Source organism: Oncorhynchus kisutch, linkage group LG20 (genome assembly GCF_002021735.2).
Source record: "Oncorhynchus kisutch isolate 150728-3 linkage group LG20, Okis_V2, whole genome shotgun sequence".
In the NCBI taxonomy this organism is placed as follows: domain Eukaryota; kingdom Metazoa; phylum Chordata; class Actinopteri; order Salmoniformes; family Salmonidae; genus Oncorhynchus; species Oncorhynchus kisutch.
The window spans coordinates 37,456,337-37,469,192 of NC_034193.2; the positions used below are offsets into that span (position 1 = coordinate 37,456,337).

At 39.7% G+C, this 12,856-nt stretch overlaps 1 protein-coding gene across 4 annotated transcripts in view; it reads left to right on the forward strand.

Moving 5' to 3' along the window:
• The first annotated feature begins 411 nt into the window (after positions 1-411).
• The window catches only part of LOC109875518 (serine/threonine-protein kinase MARK1), a 94,554-nt gene continuing 82,109 nt past the window's right edge, over positions 412-12,856 (forward strand). For all 4 annotated transcript variants that reach the window (XM_031798887.1, XM_031798890.1, XM_020467843.2 and 1 more), the window contains exon 1: positions 412-1,024. In XM_031798887.1, the coding sequence (XP_031654747.1) occupies positions 974-1,024 (51 nt within the window). In that variant the 5' untranslated portion in view covers positions 412-973. The remainder of the gene's footprint in view (positions 1,025-12,856) is intronic.

Here is a 12,856-nt window from a genome sequence, read left to right on the forward strand (position 1 = left end):
ATTTAACTCGTTTTTGACATTGCAAATAATAGACAAAAGTCTTAGGTATGGCTTTTTAGTTCTGTTATTGCTAAACAAGGTGATACTTTCCTTGTATTTTTAATGAATGTATACGAAGTCGATGCATTTTAACCAGGAATCAATGACCAATTCGCTTACAAATTATGGTATGCTTACAAATACGGTACTTCGAATGTTTAGGAAGGTCATTCTTTAAATCTCGAGATGATTTACCGCCCAAGAATAATGATCATGATGATGCTTTCCAAACAAACAGTTCGCACATGCATATCCTTGGCAGCATATGTCAACAATCAAGAACCTCCTCCTGCTACCACAAATACGTCCTCATAACCATTTTCTTCAATTCATATTAAACCCTCCCCTCTCCTCTCCTTCCTCCCCCCTCTCTTTGATCTAGGTTGCTCGATCCCTCTCTCGCCACCTGGCGTTGCTACTGTCATGTTCTTTCGTCTTACAGCGTTCCGAAGGAATATAATGTTGTTGCTTGCATGCGTTCTATAAAAGATATTCCATGAACACGGGTTGTACCCGCGTATGCTACCCTGCGCCCAAGCCTTTTGGGAGGGGAGAATGAAGTTCGCTCCTGTGTAGGGTGTTGCTTTTACTACTACTCCCCCATCTCGCGTTCGTTTTCCTAGTGTGTGTCAGCCTATATATCAGGGTGGATGAATGCTGGATTCTTTCCTTCATACAAACTCCTATCCGTTCTTTCGGCCCGCTACACCCGCTTGCCTCGTACCCGGGGGCGCATCTATCAGCATAGATAGACCTGCGCTGGCTCCGAGAGGGCCTTGAGGTAGATATGCTGTAGTGTGGAATACTCCCTTTGGACGGTCGGGTAGGAAATGCCGGTGGTGTAAAAAAAAAAAAAAGTCAAATTCATATTTTTACTCGTCGCACTGTTCTCGGCGGCTGCCAAGCTCGGGGCTTAGCGGCCTGTACACACAAAATGTCGACCAGAACGCCATTACCCACAGTGAATGAGCGTGATACAGAGAATGTAAGTATCCAATGTTCCTTCTTCCCTATGGCATATATTTTCCTAAGGACGATATTATTTTTGGCTGAGTTTGTGTGGTGGTACCTTGTGAATCACAATAACGCTAAAATTGGGCTGGTCTGTGTAACCTCTCGGTCAGCAAGCTAGCCGCATAGCCCACTGAGTATTTAGCTAACGTTACCCATCCTCTGCCATTGTCATTTTTTAAACATTATTGCATTTGAAATCGTTTCATCAGATCAATTTTTACTCGTGCTATTGTAGGTTATAAGACTACAGGTAAACATTCATATTTGTAGTAGCTAGAATTTGGCCATGTCTGCGTGGAAGACTGCGTCCTAAAATATGTGTTCTGATGCTTTCGGTTATCTATGACTGGGAAACCGTTGCCCACAAATCAGATACAATGTTAACTTGTGTCTGTCGGTCCTCGCTGATTATTACAGCCAAAGTTACACCGTATCTTAATTTCTGGAGGAGGCCCGTTTTGAAAATGTGCCATAGCATAGGACAATTTCTATTGTTAGCTTACTGCAACATTAGATCCAGACCATGTTCAAAAGCTGTGACTCAACTTGAGAGATCATGGTAGGCCTACGTGCGGGAAGAAATCTAGTTCAGCAGGCGGTCTAAGTGCCTTGACTGATTACCCCCTGTCGTACTGTAGTTAATGACGCATTTTGCTCTGATTAAGACAATTAACATGGCTTTCAGGTAGTTGTTACAGGTAGGGCCTAGTAGTTACATCCATTTTTTGACTTGTAATTTAATGATAGACTAAATACCCATTCATTCTTTAAGAATATAACTCATAAATGCCCCATGAGTTTATTTCAACTGTCTTACCCCCAAATATAAGCTTTTACTCCTGTTTGTAACAATGTCATTGTTAAACACTCAAAACATGGAACTATTATTTATCTCATGGATGGTCAGTCTGCATCCACAAAGCTGCCTTTGAGTTTGAAAATTCAGATGTCAAAACGTAGGTTGTGACCAATGATGTATATAAGCCCTGGATTGCAGATCCTATGTATTGGCCACGGGTCGGCCATATTGACACTCCCCGGAAGGCGCAGTCCTCCACAGGAATGAATGGAATTCTACATTATTTCAATTAAATGTTTTTAAAGGCAAAAGTACATATATTTAACGTTTCTGATGTGGACAGTAGAATTAATCATCTCAAAAAATTACTTTAAGAAATGTTGTTTTTAGATTAGTATTTTTTATTTAGAAGTTTAGCTCACATAATATAATTTAAACATATGCATTAAAGTGACAGATTTTTCACCTAGTCGTCTCGGGGATTCGAACCAGCAACCTTTCAGTAACTGGCCCATCTCTCTTAACCGCTAGGTCAGGAAAGCTGCAGAAGTGCGTGCAGGTTACTATTAACTATCATTTATCAGTGCAATTTTGACGGCCAACTAAAAGCTGAAAAGTTTGAGGGCTTATCTACTGTTCCCTCTTTAGATTTTAGCTCATCTCTCTCTGGCTAACATTAGTTGTTTATCTTGTTGTTGATAGGAAACTGAGGGAGAGCGAGCCTACCTTTTTCATGGTTGTTTCATCAATAGGACTGTAAAGTTCCCAAATGTAAGAGGACTCCCGTTGTATTTATATATTTTCATAAATCCATTCAGGTGCATTTTGTGGCTTTTGGCGACTGCTTTGTAATGATCTAAAGTTGCGCTGTTGCTACTGCCTGTAAACACAGTCTGGTTAAAAGTGAATGATGGCAGGGCCATGTGGCAAATGGCTTGTTTGCATACAGGCTTAGTGTAGCTATGATTGGCTATGGTGCACCGGTCTATGTAAACTACAGTCTTGGACAAGACAGATGCTTTTTTTTTATTAGGTTTTAATTACTGCAGTGTTTATTAATTGTCCAAAAGCACTGCTGCTTTGATTCCTACTCTATATTTCTATAGAAATTCCTCATGCCTTTCCCATACGTCATTCCCAAACATTCTATGAAAATGTGAAAATGACTAAGTGCTTGTTTGTCAGACAATTTAGAAAAGTGTCATTATTCCTGGGGGTGTATATGAGCAGATTTTTAACAAGATTTTATGTTGCTAAAATGCTTTCAGTTGGTCTTTAATAATGAAGCCAGTCAAGTTTTTGAACTGTCACCGAGAAAAGGGTTTGCGATTGCATGTTTATGAATGACTGTTGGCACCACGTGTAAAGTGTAATTCAGAGTCTACCGATGCAGAGACATGATAGTCTGGCATCCCATTGTGACATGGCTACGTGCCTCTGAGACTGTCTGCAGGGGAATGCCAAGCCCGAATGCACACCTCTCAAATTCCCAACCAACGCAGCTTCGCGTACTCAACTTCTATTCATCTGAATTAGAGGTCGACCGATTAATCGGTATGGCCGATTTCAAGTTTTCATAACAATCGGCAATCGGTATTTTTGGGTCCCGATTTATTTATTTTTTTACACACCTTTATTTAATCTTTATTTAACTAGGCAAGTCAGTTAAGGACACATTCTTATTTTCAATGACGGCCGAGGAACAGTGGCTTAACTGCCTTTTTCAGGTGCAGAATGACAGATTTTCACCTTGTCAGGGAACCAATCTTGCAACCTTACAGTTAACTAGTCCAATGCAATAACAACCTGCCTCTCTCTCTCGTTGCACTCCACAAGGAGACTGACTGCCTGTTACACAAATGCAGTAAGCCAAGGTAAGTTGCTAGCTAACATTAAACTTATTTTATAAAAAACAATCAATCATAATCACTAGTTAACTACACATGGTTGATATTACTAGATATTATCTACCGTGTCCTGCGTTGCATATAATCTGACTGAGCATACAAGTATCTAAGTATCTGACTGAGCGGTGGTAGGCAGAAGCAGGCGCGTAAACAACTTTCGTGCGTTTTGGCACTGTTTATGACTTCAAGCCTATCAACTCCCGAGATGAGCCTTGTGTAACCGAAGTGTCGTTAATTGTCGTTACGTTGCTGGTTTGAGCCCAGGGAGGAGCGAGGAGAGGGACGGAAGCTATACTGTTACACTGGCAATACTAAAGTGCCTATAAGAACATCCAATAATCAAAGGTTAATGAAAGACAAATGGTATAGTGGGAAATAGTCCTATAATTCCTATAATAACTACAACCTAAAACTTCTTACCTGGGAATATTGAAGACTCATGTTAAAAGGAAACACCAGCTTTCATATGTTCTCATGTTCAGAGCAAGGAACTTAAACGTTAGCATTTTTACATGGCACATATTGCACGTTTACTTTCTTCTCCAACACTTGTGTTTTTGCATTATTTAAACTAAATTAACAGGCAATGCATTGATTATGTGCAACACAGGACAAGCTAGTTAACCTAGTAATGTCATCAACCATGTGTAGTTAACTAGTGATTATGTGAAGCTTGATTGTTTTTCATAAGATAAGTTTAATGCTAGCCTGCAACTCTTACCTTGGCTCCTTGCTGCACTCGCGTAACAGGTGGTCAGCCTGCCACGCAGTTTCCTCGTGGAATGTAATCGGCCATAATCGACATCCAAAAAATGCAGATGACTGATTGTTATGAAAACATGAAATCACTTCAATACACATTGCCTGTGAGCATCAGTCATCCAGTTGCATACACAGCTTGAGCAAGACATTCATCAGCATTTCTCTGACTATGTTTCTCCATTGAGTCAAAAAAACGTATGATTCCAGGAGCTGTTGCTATCGATAAGGTGTCTGACTCATAATTTTCACCTCGAATAGAAGTCGAGGGACTTTTGTCAGAGGTTGCTTGTTGTGAGCGCTGAGTGAACTTTATGCACTTGGCCAGATGATTCTGCATATTTGTTGCATTCTTCACATATGATTTGGCACAGTATTTACAAATGTACACCGTTTTTCCTTTTAATTAGCTGCAGTGAAATGTCTCCACATCAGATAGTGCCCGTGGCATTTCCCTGTAATGATTTGAAAAAAAATAGTAAAAAAACAATTCCATGTACAGATAAATAGTTAAGCAGTTAGATTAAACTACTCCTTTGTAAGATACATGTTTTAAAATGAAACTTGTATGGAAACAGGTGAATCAACACTCCTCAGTTAGGAGGCTCAAGCCAGCTAAAACCCACATGGTAGCAAAAACTAACTAGCAGAAATTGTTAGAAATGTCTTAAACACATTATGCTGTAGGCTACTATTTACTAGTTAACAAAAAAAATATAAAATAAAATATATTCACCCCACCCAGTATTGTAATCAAAACTTACGAGAAAGCATGTAGTCCTTGGCTCAGACTGTGTAGTAGTGTGGGCTCAATAGCATCTTATTAATGTGCAAGATCTTGAGAATCAGCTGTCCATGTGATGGAAGTATGCACTGCACAGGTGATGGAAGGGGTTGCAATTCCATTGAATTGGGGATAGTTTAACCAAAATATGCCACAAGATCTAGAATTGCCTTGAGCATCCCACAAAAAAGGTTCACTTCTCCACTTTAAAAAAAGGAATTTAATCAAAATTCCCGGGCTTAACTTCCCATGGAAAATGTCCACCCTTTGCAACCCTATCTACAACTGGTAGCGGTCCACCTAGACTGGGTCAGCAATATCTGCAGACTGCTGTTTTTGGCATAATTCATTTGGATATAAAGTCTCTTCAGTCAACCATCAGTGGGCCACCAAAAAAATGTATGTAGCAAATGCATCCCTTGACTTATGCACTGCTCATTGGATGAATGACATTCCATTCCATGAGTTCCACATGACTTAACTTTTTTTTTTGTGAATCTATACATCACTTCCATTATTATATTGTCTTTCTCTAGTCTGCTTATTGCCTCAGTACAAGCTAGATTTAATGGCTGACTAATGAAATAAGTTAATAGATTTAAGCATGGCATGCCACATGGAAAGGCAAAGTGCTACTGCCCTTTCCCTGTGAGCTATTGATCCATGCTGTCAGGAGGGATATATTTTGAAGTCAGTAGGCTACAGTAGTTCTGAAGAACTGCATTATTCTACACAGCTTTGTTTGTGTCTCATTCCATATTCATTTATTGGGACTACGGTGGGGAAGAATTTCATCCTTAAAATACACATTAATTTCAAAGCGTTTCCTACATTGAGGTAAGCTAATGTTGAAAAGGCAAGCATCAAAAGTGTAGTTACTCTTGACAGATCATATTTCAGTTTTGTGTTTGAAATTACCAGCTTATGTCAGGGGAAAGCCAATTGAAAAAGGGAAATAAGTACTTTACTCAATTTCTGATTCCAGAACGAGTTGTTTGTCAACTTACTGTAAAATACTGCACTGAAAGATAATGGGTTTTGAAGATATGCAAGTTGACAGAACTGGGTCCTCTTTCTTCTTAACTGCAGTAGCAAGGCCCGATTTCCATTACAATCCAGTTAAGTGCCCTATTACAAGACATTGCGTAATGCCTAAAAATAAATTGCAAATCACTGTCTTTGAATATTATTGAATGTTGAGTGTAATAGTAGGCTAATGATTAGAATCTTGATATTGCTGTCGAAAGAATCAGGGCACTGTTCTATGTAGTGAAACATTGTGAATTCCTAAAGAAAATTATAACTGTGTTCAAGACTGCTTGCAATAAGTTGAGGGGGGATTTGCTTTTTGTTTGTTTTTAAATCTCCTATGAGAGCCTGTATCAGAGTAATGTGACTAAATGCAGGTGACAAGTCTCTTGGACCTTTGTCGATGAATATCTGACAACTGCAACTTATCTGGGCCAGGTCAAAGTAGCTTGACTGACTTCAATACCCCCCCCCCGCCCACCACATTGAATCAGTGTAATGGATAAACTTGTGTCCTGCATTCGCCATATATCTGCCTGTCTCCACATATTAAAAGGTATATATTGAGATGGAAATAACCTCATCAAATATTTATTGGTAAGATTTGAGAAATGTGTTTTTAAAGTCCAAGAGCTCATAATTTTGTATCACTTTATGGGATGAATAAAGTTGCTTCCTGTGCATAAATGAAACCTTTTGGTCTTGCTGCAAAAATTATGATAGTAAATCAGAAGAAAATGAACCTCTGGGGGGGAATTTTTTTTGCCCTTTCCATAAAGCATAAAGAAGACCGCCCATTGTTGCCACAGGCAATGCACTACTACTAACTAACAGCCCTCAGGCTGAAAGGAACCAGTAACTATCTCTGTAAAGAAAGTGAGCGTGAAAGACTGAGCGAGGGAAAGAGAGAGGAGTTCACTGAAGCATACCATATTACTGCATGGCATTTCAACTGGCCCAACCATTGCATAACAAGCGTCAAGGGGTTTGAGAAAGGATTGAGGCTTTCTAAGAGGCGGGCCGGGGGTGTGGGCTAATGTACCTTTCTGGAATGCTGTGTACAGGCAGTGCGCTCATTGTCACATAAACGCTGGAATTTTAGTGGTGTTAATAGATAACACCACAGAAAGAACCTCTGGTGCTTCTACCTGCTTTCCAGGAAAGGAAACAGAATCCACTGTTGGCTGACAGAGAAGTGGCTCCATGGTGTCTTTCAACGCTGTCATCTGGATTGCATGAAAACAACTTATTGCCTTGCTCAAGGGCAGAATTACTTTTTTTTTTTTTTTTTACCTTGTCAGCTCCAGGATTCGATCCAGCTTTCGGTTTCTGGCCCAACGCTCCTACCCGCTAGGCAACCTGCTGCCCCACGAACTCACTAATTAATTTGGTATTAACCTGTCTAGGAACGGGGTTCCGCTAACAGCCAATGAAATTGCAGTGTGCCAAATTCCATCAACAGAAATCTCATAATTCAAATTTCTCAAACATACAAGTATAAGACACCATTTTAAAGATAAAATTCTCTAATCCAACCACAATGTCCGATTTCAAAAAAGCTTTTTGGCGAAAGCAGAACATATCATTATGTTAGGTCAGCAACTAGTCACAAAGCATACAGCCATTTTCCAACCAAAGAGAGGAGTCACAAAACTCAGAAATGGAGAGAAAATGAATCACTAACCTTTGATATTCTTCATCAGATGACACTCTCGGGACAACACGTTACACAATACATGCATGTTTTGTTCGATCAAGTTCATATTTATATCCAAAAACCTCAGTTTACATTTGGCTTTGCCACCAAAACATCCTGTGAATTTGCACAGGGCCATATCAATTTACAGAAATACTCATAATTAACATTGATAAAAGATACAAGTGTTATTCACAGAATTAAATATATACTTCTCCTTAAAGCAACCGCTGTGTCAGATTTAAAAAAACTTTACGGAAAAAGCAAACCATGCAATAATCTGAGTACGGCGCTCCGAGACCATCACAACCCAAAAAGATATCCGCCATGTTGGAGTCAACAGAAGTCAGAAATAGCATTATAAATATTCACTTACCTTTGATGATCTTCATCAGAATGCACTCCCAGGAATCCCAGTTCCACAATAAATGTTTGATTTGTTCCATAAAGTCCACCATATATCTCCTTTTGGTTCATGCGTTCAGTACACAATCTAAACTCACGACGAGCTGGCAGGTCCAGGCAAAAGTTACATATCAAACGATGTATAGAATCAAGCTTTCGGGTGTTTTTGTCATAAATAATTTTCCAACCGGAGAATTCCTTTGTCTGTAGAAAAGCAATGGAACGAGAGGTAACTTCCACACAAGCTCGTTGCTCTCTGCCAGACCTCTGACTCATTCCCCTCTCATTTGGCCCCACCTCACAGTAGAAGCATCAAACAAGGTTCTAAAGACTGTTGACATCTAGTGGAAGCCGTAGGAAGTGCAAAATGACTCCACAGACACTGTGTATTCGATAGGCCAAGAGTTGAAAAACTACAAACCTCAGATTTCCCACTTCCTGGTTGGATTTTTCCCAGGTTTTCACCTGCCATATGAGTTCTGTTATACTCAGACATAATTCAAACAGTTTTAGAAACTTCAGTGTTTTCTATCCAAATCTACTAATAATATGAATATATTAGCAATTGGGACTGAGTTTACTCTGGGCACGCTTTTCATCCAAATGTGAAAATGCTGCCCCCTAGCCCAAACGGGTTAATTAATTGTTTGCAACCTATAGCTTGCTGTTAATTTGAATTAAGTGGACTGCTTTTTTTTGTTTTTGTTGCATTGCCCTCAACGTTGCAGATAATTGCAGTTGCATACTTTTACTAGCATCTTCTGCTTCCCAGGAACTGATTATTAGTGTTATAGCAATATCTTCAAGATATGGTGCAATGCTGAAATGTAAGGCCTACAGTGAAAAATGTTTCTCACAGAACAACCATTGACCTTTGTGAAGAGAACATGGCTCTCTGTGGACATCAAAGTATGGCTAACTTTCTACAGCTCCTTTCATATTAAATGACCCTTGGTCAGCTTAGCTTATACATAATAGTCCCCTAGGAATGAATCATAAACAGACATTTCTTGAGAAGCAACGAATGCAGTTAGCTTCTCAAACTACACATCAGTCCATGGCCCTGACTCGTAAGGGGGAAGCAAGAAAAGGAATGGTTCCATTGCTGTCCTGTGAATGTGTTTACGATTAACAGTATGCACCCACTCCGGGCCCTGTTCCATTTTAGATCACATTTGATGCGTAGCAGAGTAGCCTTGCAACCCTGTGGCACATATGGCAACGTTTATAGCTAGTGCCCGCAAGAGACCAGCAATGGTTGATACAGATCATCTTTGGCGCGGCATAAGCACAGGTGTTGCGTACACTTACAAGCAGCCAATGGAGGCTCACTTGGATGGAAACGTAAAGAATCTTGGCATGTTTATCCACTTCAGCAGGTAATAAATATAATTGGTTCTGGTATGCTTATGTTAATTAGGGACTGGAAATTAGCATAAGTCGTAAGCTAATTGCTTCACAGCTCAATGCATCTGACTCCGTGTCAGTGTTGCATTTGCATGTCTCCCTATTAGATAAAGGATTAAACTAGTTGATATAACAATACCAAAATGAAGACCAGAAAAAGATTATCCCAAGTGCAGCAGATGATGCAGCCCACATGCAACTTGTGTAACTCTAGCTTTAGGAAAGTCTGTGACCACGAATCAGACAAATCGGTAGCTATGTCTGTCGGATCTGTGAGAGGAACGAAACAAGAGGTTCATAACGAATGCCCAGATTAGAGGTCGACCGATTAATCGTCATGGCTGATTTCAAGTTTTCAATACAATCAGTAATCGGCATTTTTGGACGCCGATTATGGCCAATTATATTGCAATCCACGAGGAGACTGTGTGGCAGGCTGACCACCTGTTACGCGAGTGCAGCAAGGAGCCAAGGTAAGTTGCTAGCTAGCATTAAAGTAGTAAAAAAAATCTCTTCACATAATCCTTCACTCATGCTGCCAAACATACCCTTGTAAAACTGACCATCCTACCAATCCTCGACTTTGGCGATGTCATTTACAAAATAGCCTCCAATACCCTACTCAACAAATTGGATGCAGTCTATCACAGTGCAATCCGTTTTATCACCAAAGCCCCATATACTACCCACCATTGCGACCTGTACGCTCTCGTTGGCTGGCCCTCGCTTCATACTCGTCGCCAAACCCACTGGCTCCATGTCATCTACAAGACCCTGCTAGGTAAAGTCCCCCCTTATCTCAGCTCGCTGGTCACCATAGCATCTCCCACCTGTAGCACACGCTCCAGCAGGTATATCTCTCTAGTCACCCCCAAAACCAATTCTTTCTTTGGCCGCCTCTCCTTCCAGTTCTCTGCTGCCAATGACTGGAACGAACTACAAAAATCTCTGAAACTGGAAACACTTATCTCCCTCACTAGCTTTAAGCACCAACTGTCAGAGCAGCTCACAGATTACTGCACCTGTACATAGCCCACCTATAATTTAGCCCAAACAACTACCTCTTTCCCAACTGTATTTAATTTTTATTTATTTATTTATTTTGCTCCTTTGCACCCCATTATTTTTTTCTACTTTGCACATTCTTCCATTGCAAAACTACCATTCCAGTGTTTTACTTGCTATATTGTATTTACTTTGCCACCATGGCCTTTCTTTGCCTTTACCTCCCTTCTCACCTCATTTGCTCACATTGTATATAGACTTGTTTATACAGTATTATTGACTGTATCTTTGTTTTACTCCATGTGTAACTCTGTGTCGTATCTGTCGAACTGCTTTGCTTTATCTTGGCCAGGTCGCAATTGTAAATGAGAACTTGTTCTCAACTTGCCTACCTGGTTAAATAAAGGTAAAATAAATAAATAAAATAAATAAATAAAATCACTAGTTAACCTAGTAATATCATCAACCAGGTGTAGTTAACTAGCTTGTCCTGCGTTGCATATAATCAAAGCGGTGCCTGTTAATTTATTCATCAAATAACAGCCTACTTCACCAAACGGGGGAGGATTTAACAAAAGCGCATTTGTGAAAAAAGCACAATCGTTGCACCATGTACCTAACCACAAACATCAATGCCTTTCTTAAATTCAATACACAAGTATATTTAAAAAAAAAAAACTGTATTAGTATTTAGTTAAAATAAATTAATGTTAGCAGGCAATATTAACTAGGGAAATTGTGTCACTTCTCTTGCGTTCAGTGCAAGCAGAGTCAGGGTATATGCAACCGTGTGGGCCGCCTGGCTTGTTGCAAACTGTGTTTCTTCCTAACAAAGGCCGTAATTAATTTTCTGGAATTTTATGTAATTCTGACATAACATTGACGGTTGTGCAATGTAACAGCAATATTTAGACTTAGGGTTGCCACCCGTTCGATAAAATACAGAACGGTTCTGTATTTCACTGAAAGAATAAACGTTTTGTTTTCGAAATGATAGTTTCCAGATTTGACCATATTAATAACCAGAGACTCGTATTTCTGTGTGTTAATTATATTATAATTAAGTCTATTATTTGATAAAGCAGTTTGACTGAGCGGTGGTAGGCAGCAGCAGGCTCGTAAGCAGTCATTCAAACAGCACATTCCTGCGTTTTGCCAGCAGTTCTTCAATGCTTGAATCGCAGCGCTGTTTGACTTCAAGCCTATCAACTCCCGAGATTAGGATGGCAATATTATAGTGCCTATAAGAACATCGAATAGTCAAAGGTATATGAAATACAAATGGTGTAGAGAGAAATAGTCCTATAATAACTACAACCTAAAACGTCTTAACTGGGAATATTGAAGACTCATGTTCAAAGGAACCACCAGCTTTCATATGTTCTCAAGTTCTGAGCAAGGAACTTAAACGTTAGCTTTTTTACATGGCACATATTGCACTTTTACTTTTTATATTGCACTTTTAATTTCAAATAAGTGTCTATTCAGTATTGTTGTAATTGTCATTATATATATACACACACACACACACACACACACACACACACACAGTGGGGCAAAAACATATTTAGTCAGCCACCAATTGTGCAAGTTCTCCCACTTAAAAAGATGAGAGAGGCCTGTGATTTTCATCATAGGTACACTTCAACTATGACAGACAAAATGAGAAAAAAATATCCAGAAAATCACATTGTAGGATTTTTTAATTAATTAATTTGCAAATTATGGTGGAAAATAAGTATTTGGTCACCTACAAACAAGCAAGATTTCTGGCTCTCACAGACCTGTAACTTCTTCTTTAAGAGGCTCCTCTGTCCTCCACTCGTTACCTGTATTAATGGCACCTGTTTGAACTTGTTATCAGTATAAAAGACACCTGTCCACAACCTCAAACAGTCACACTCCAAACTCCACTATGGCCAAGACCAAAGAGCTGTCAAAGGACACCAGAAACAGAATTGTAGACCTGCACCAGGCTGGGAAGACTGAATCTGCAATAGGTAAGCAGCTTG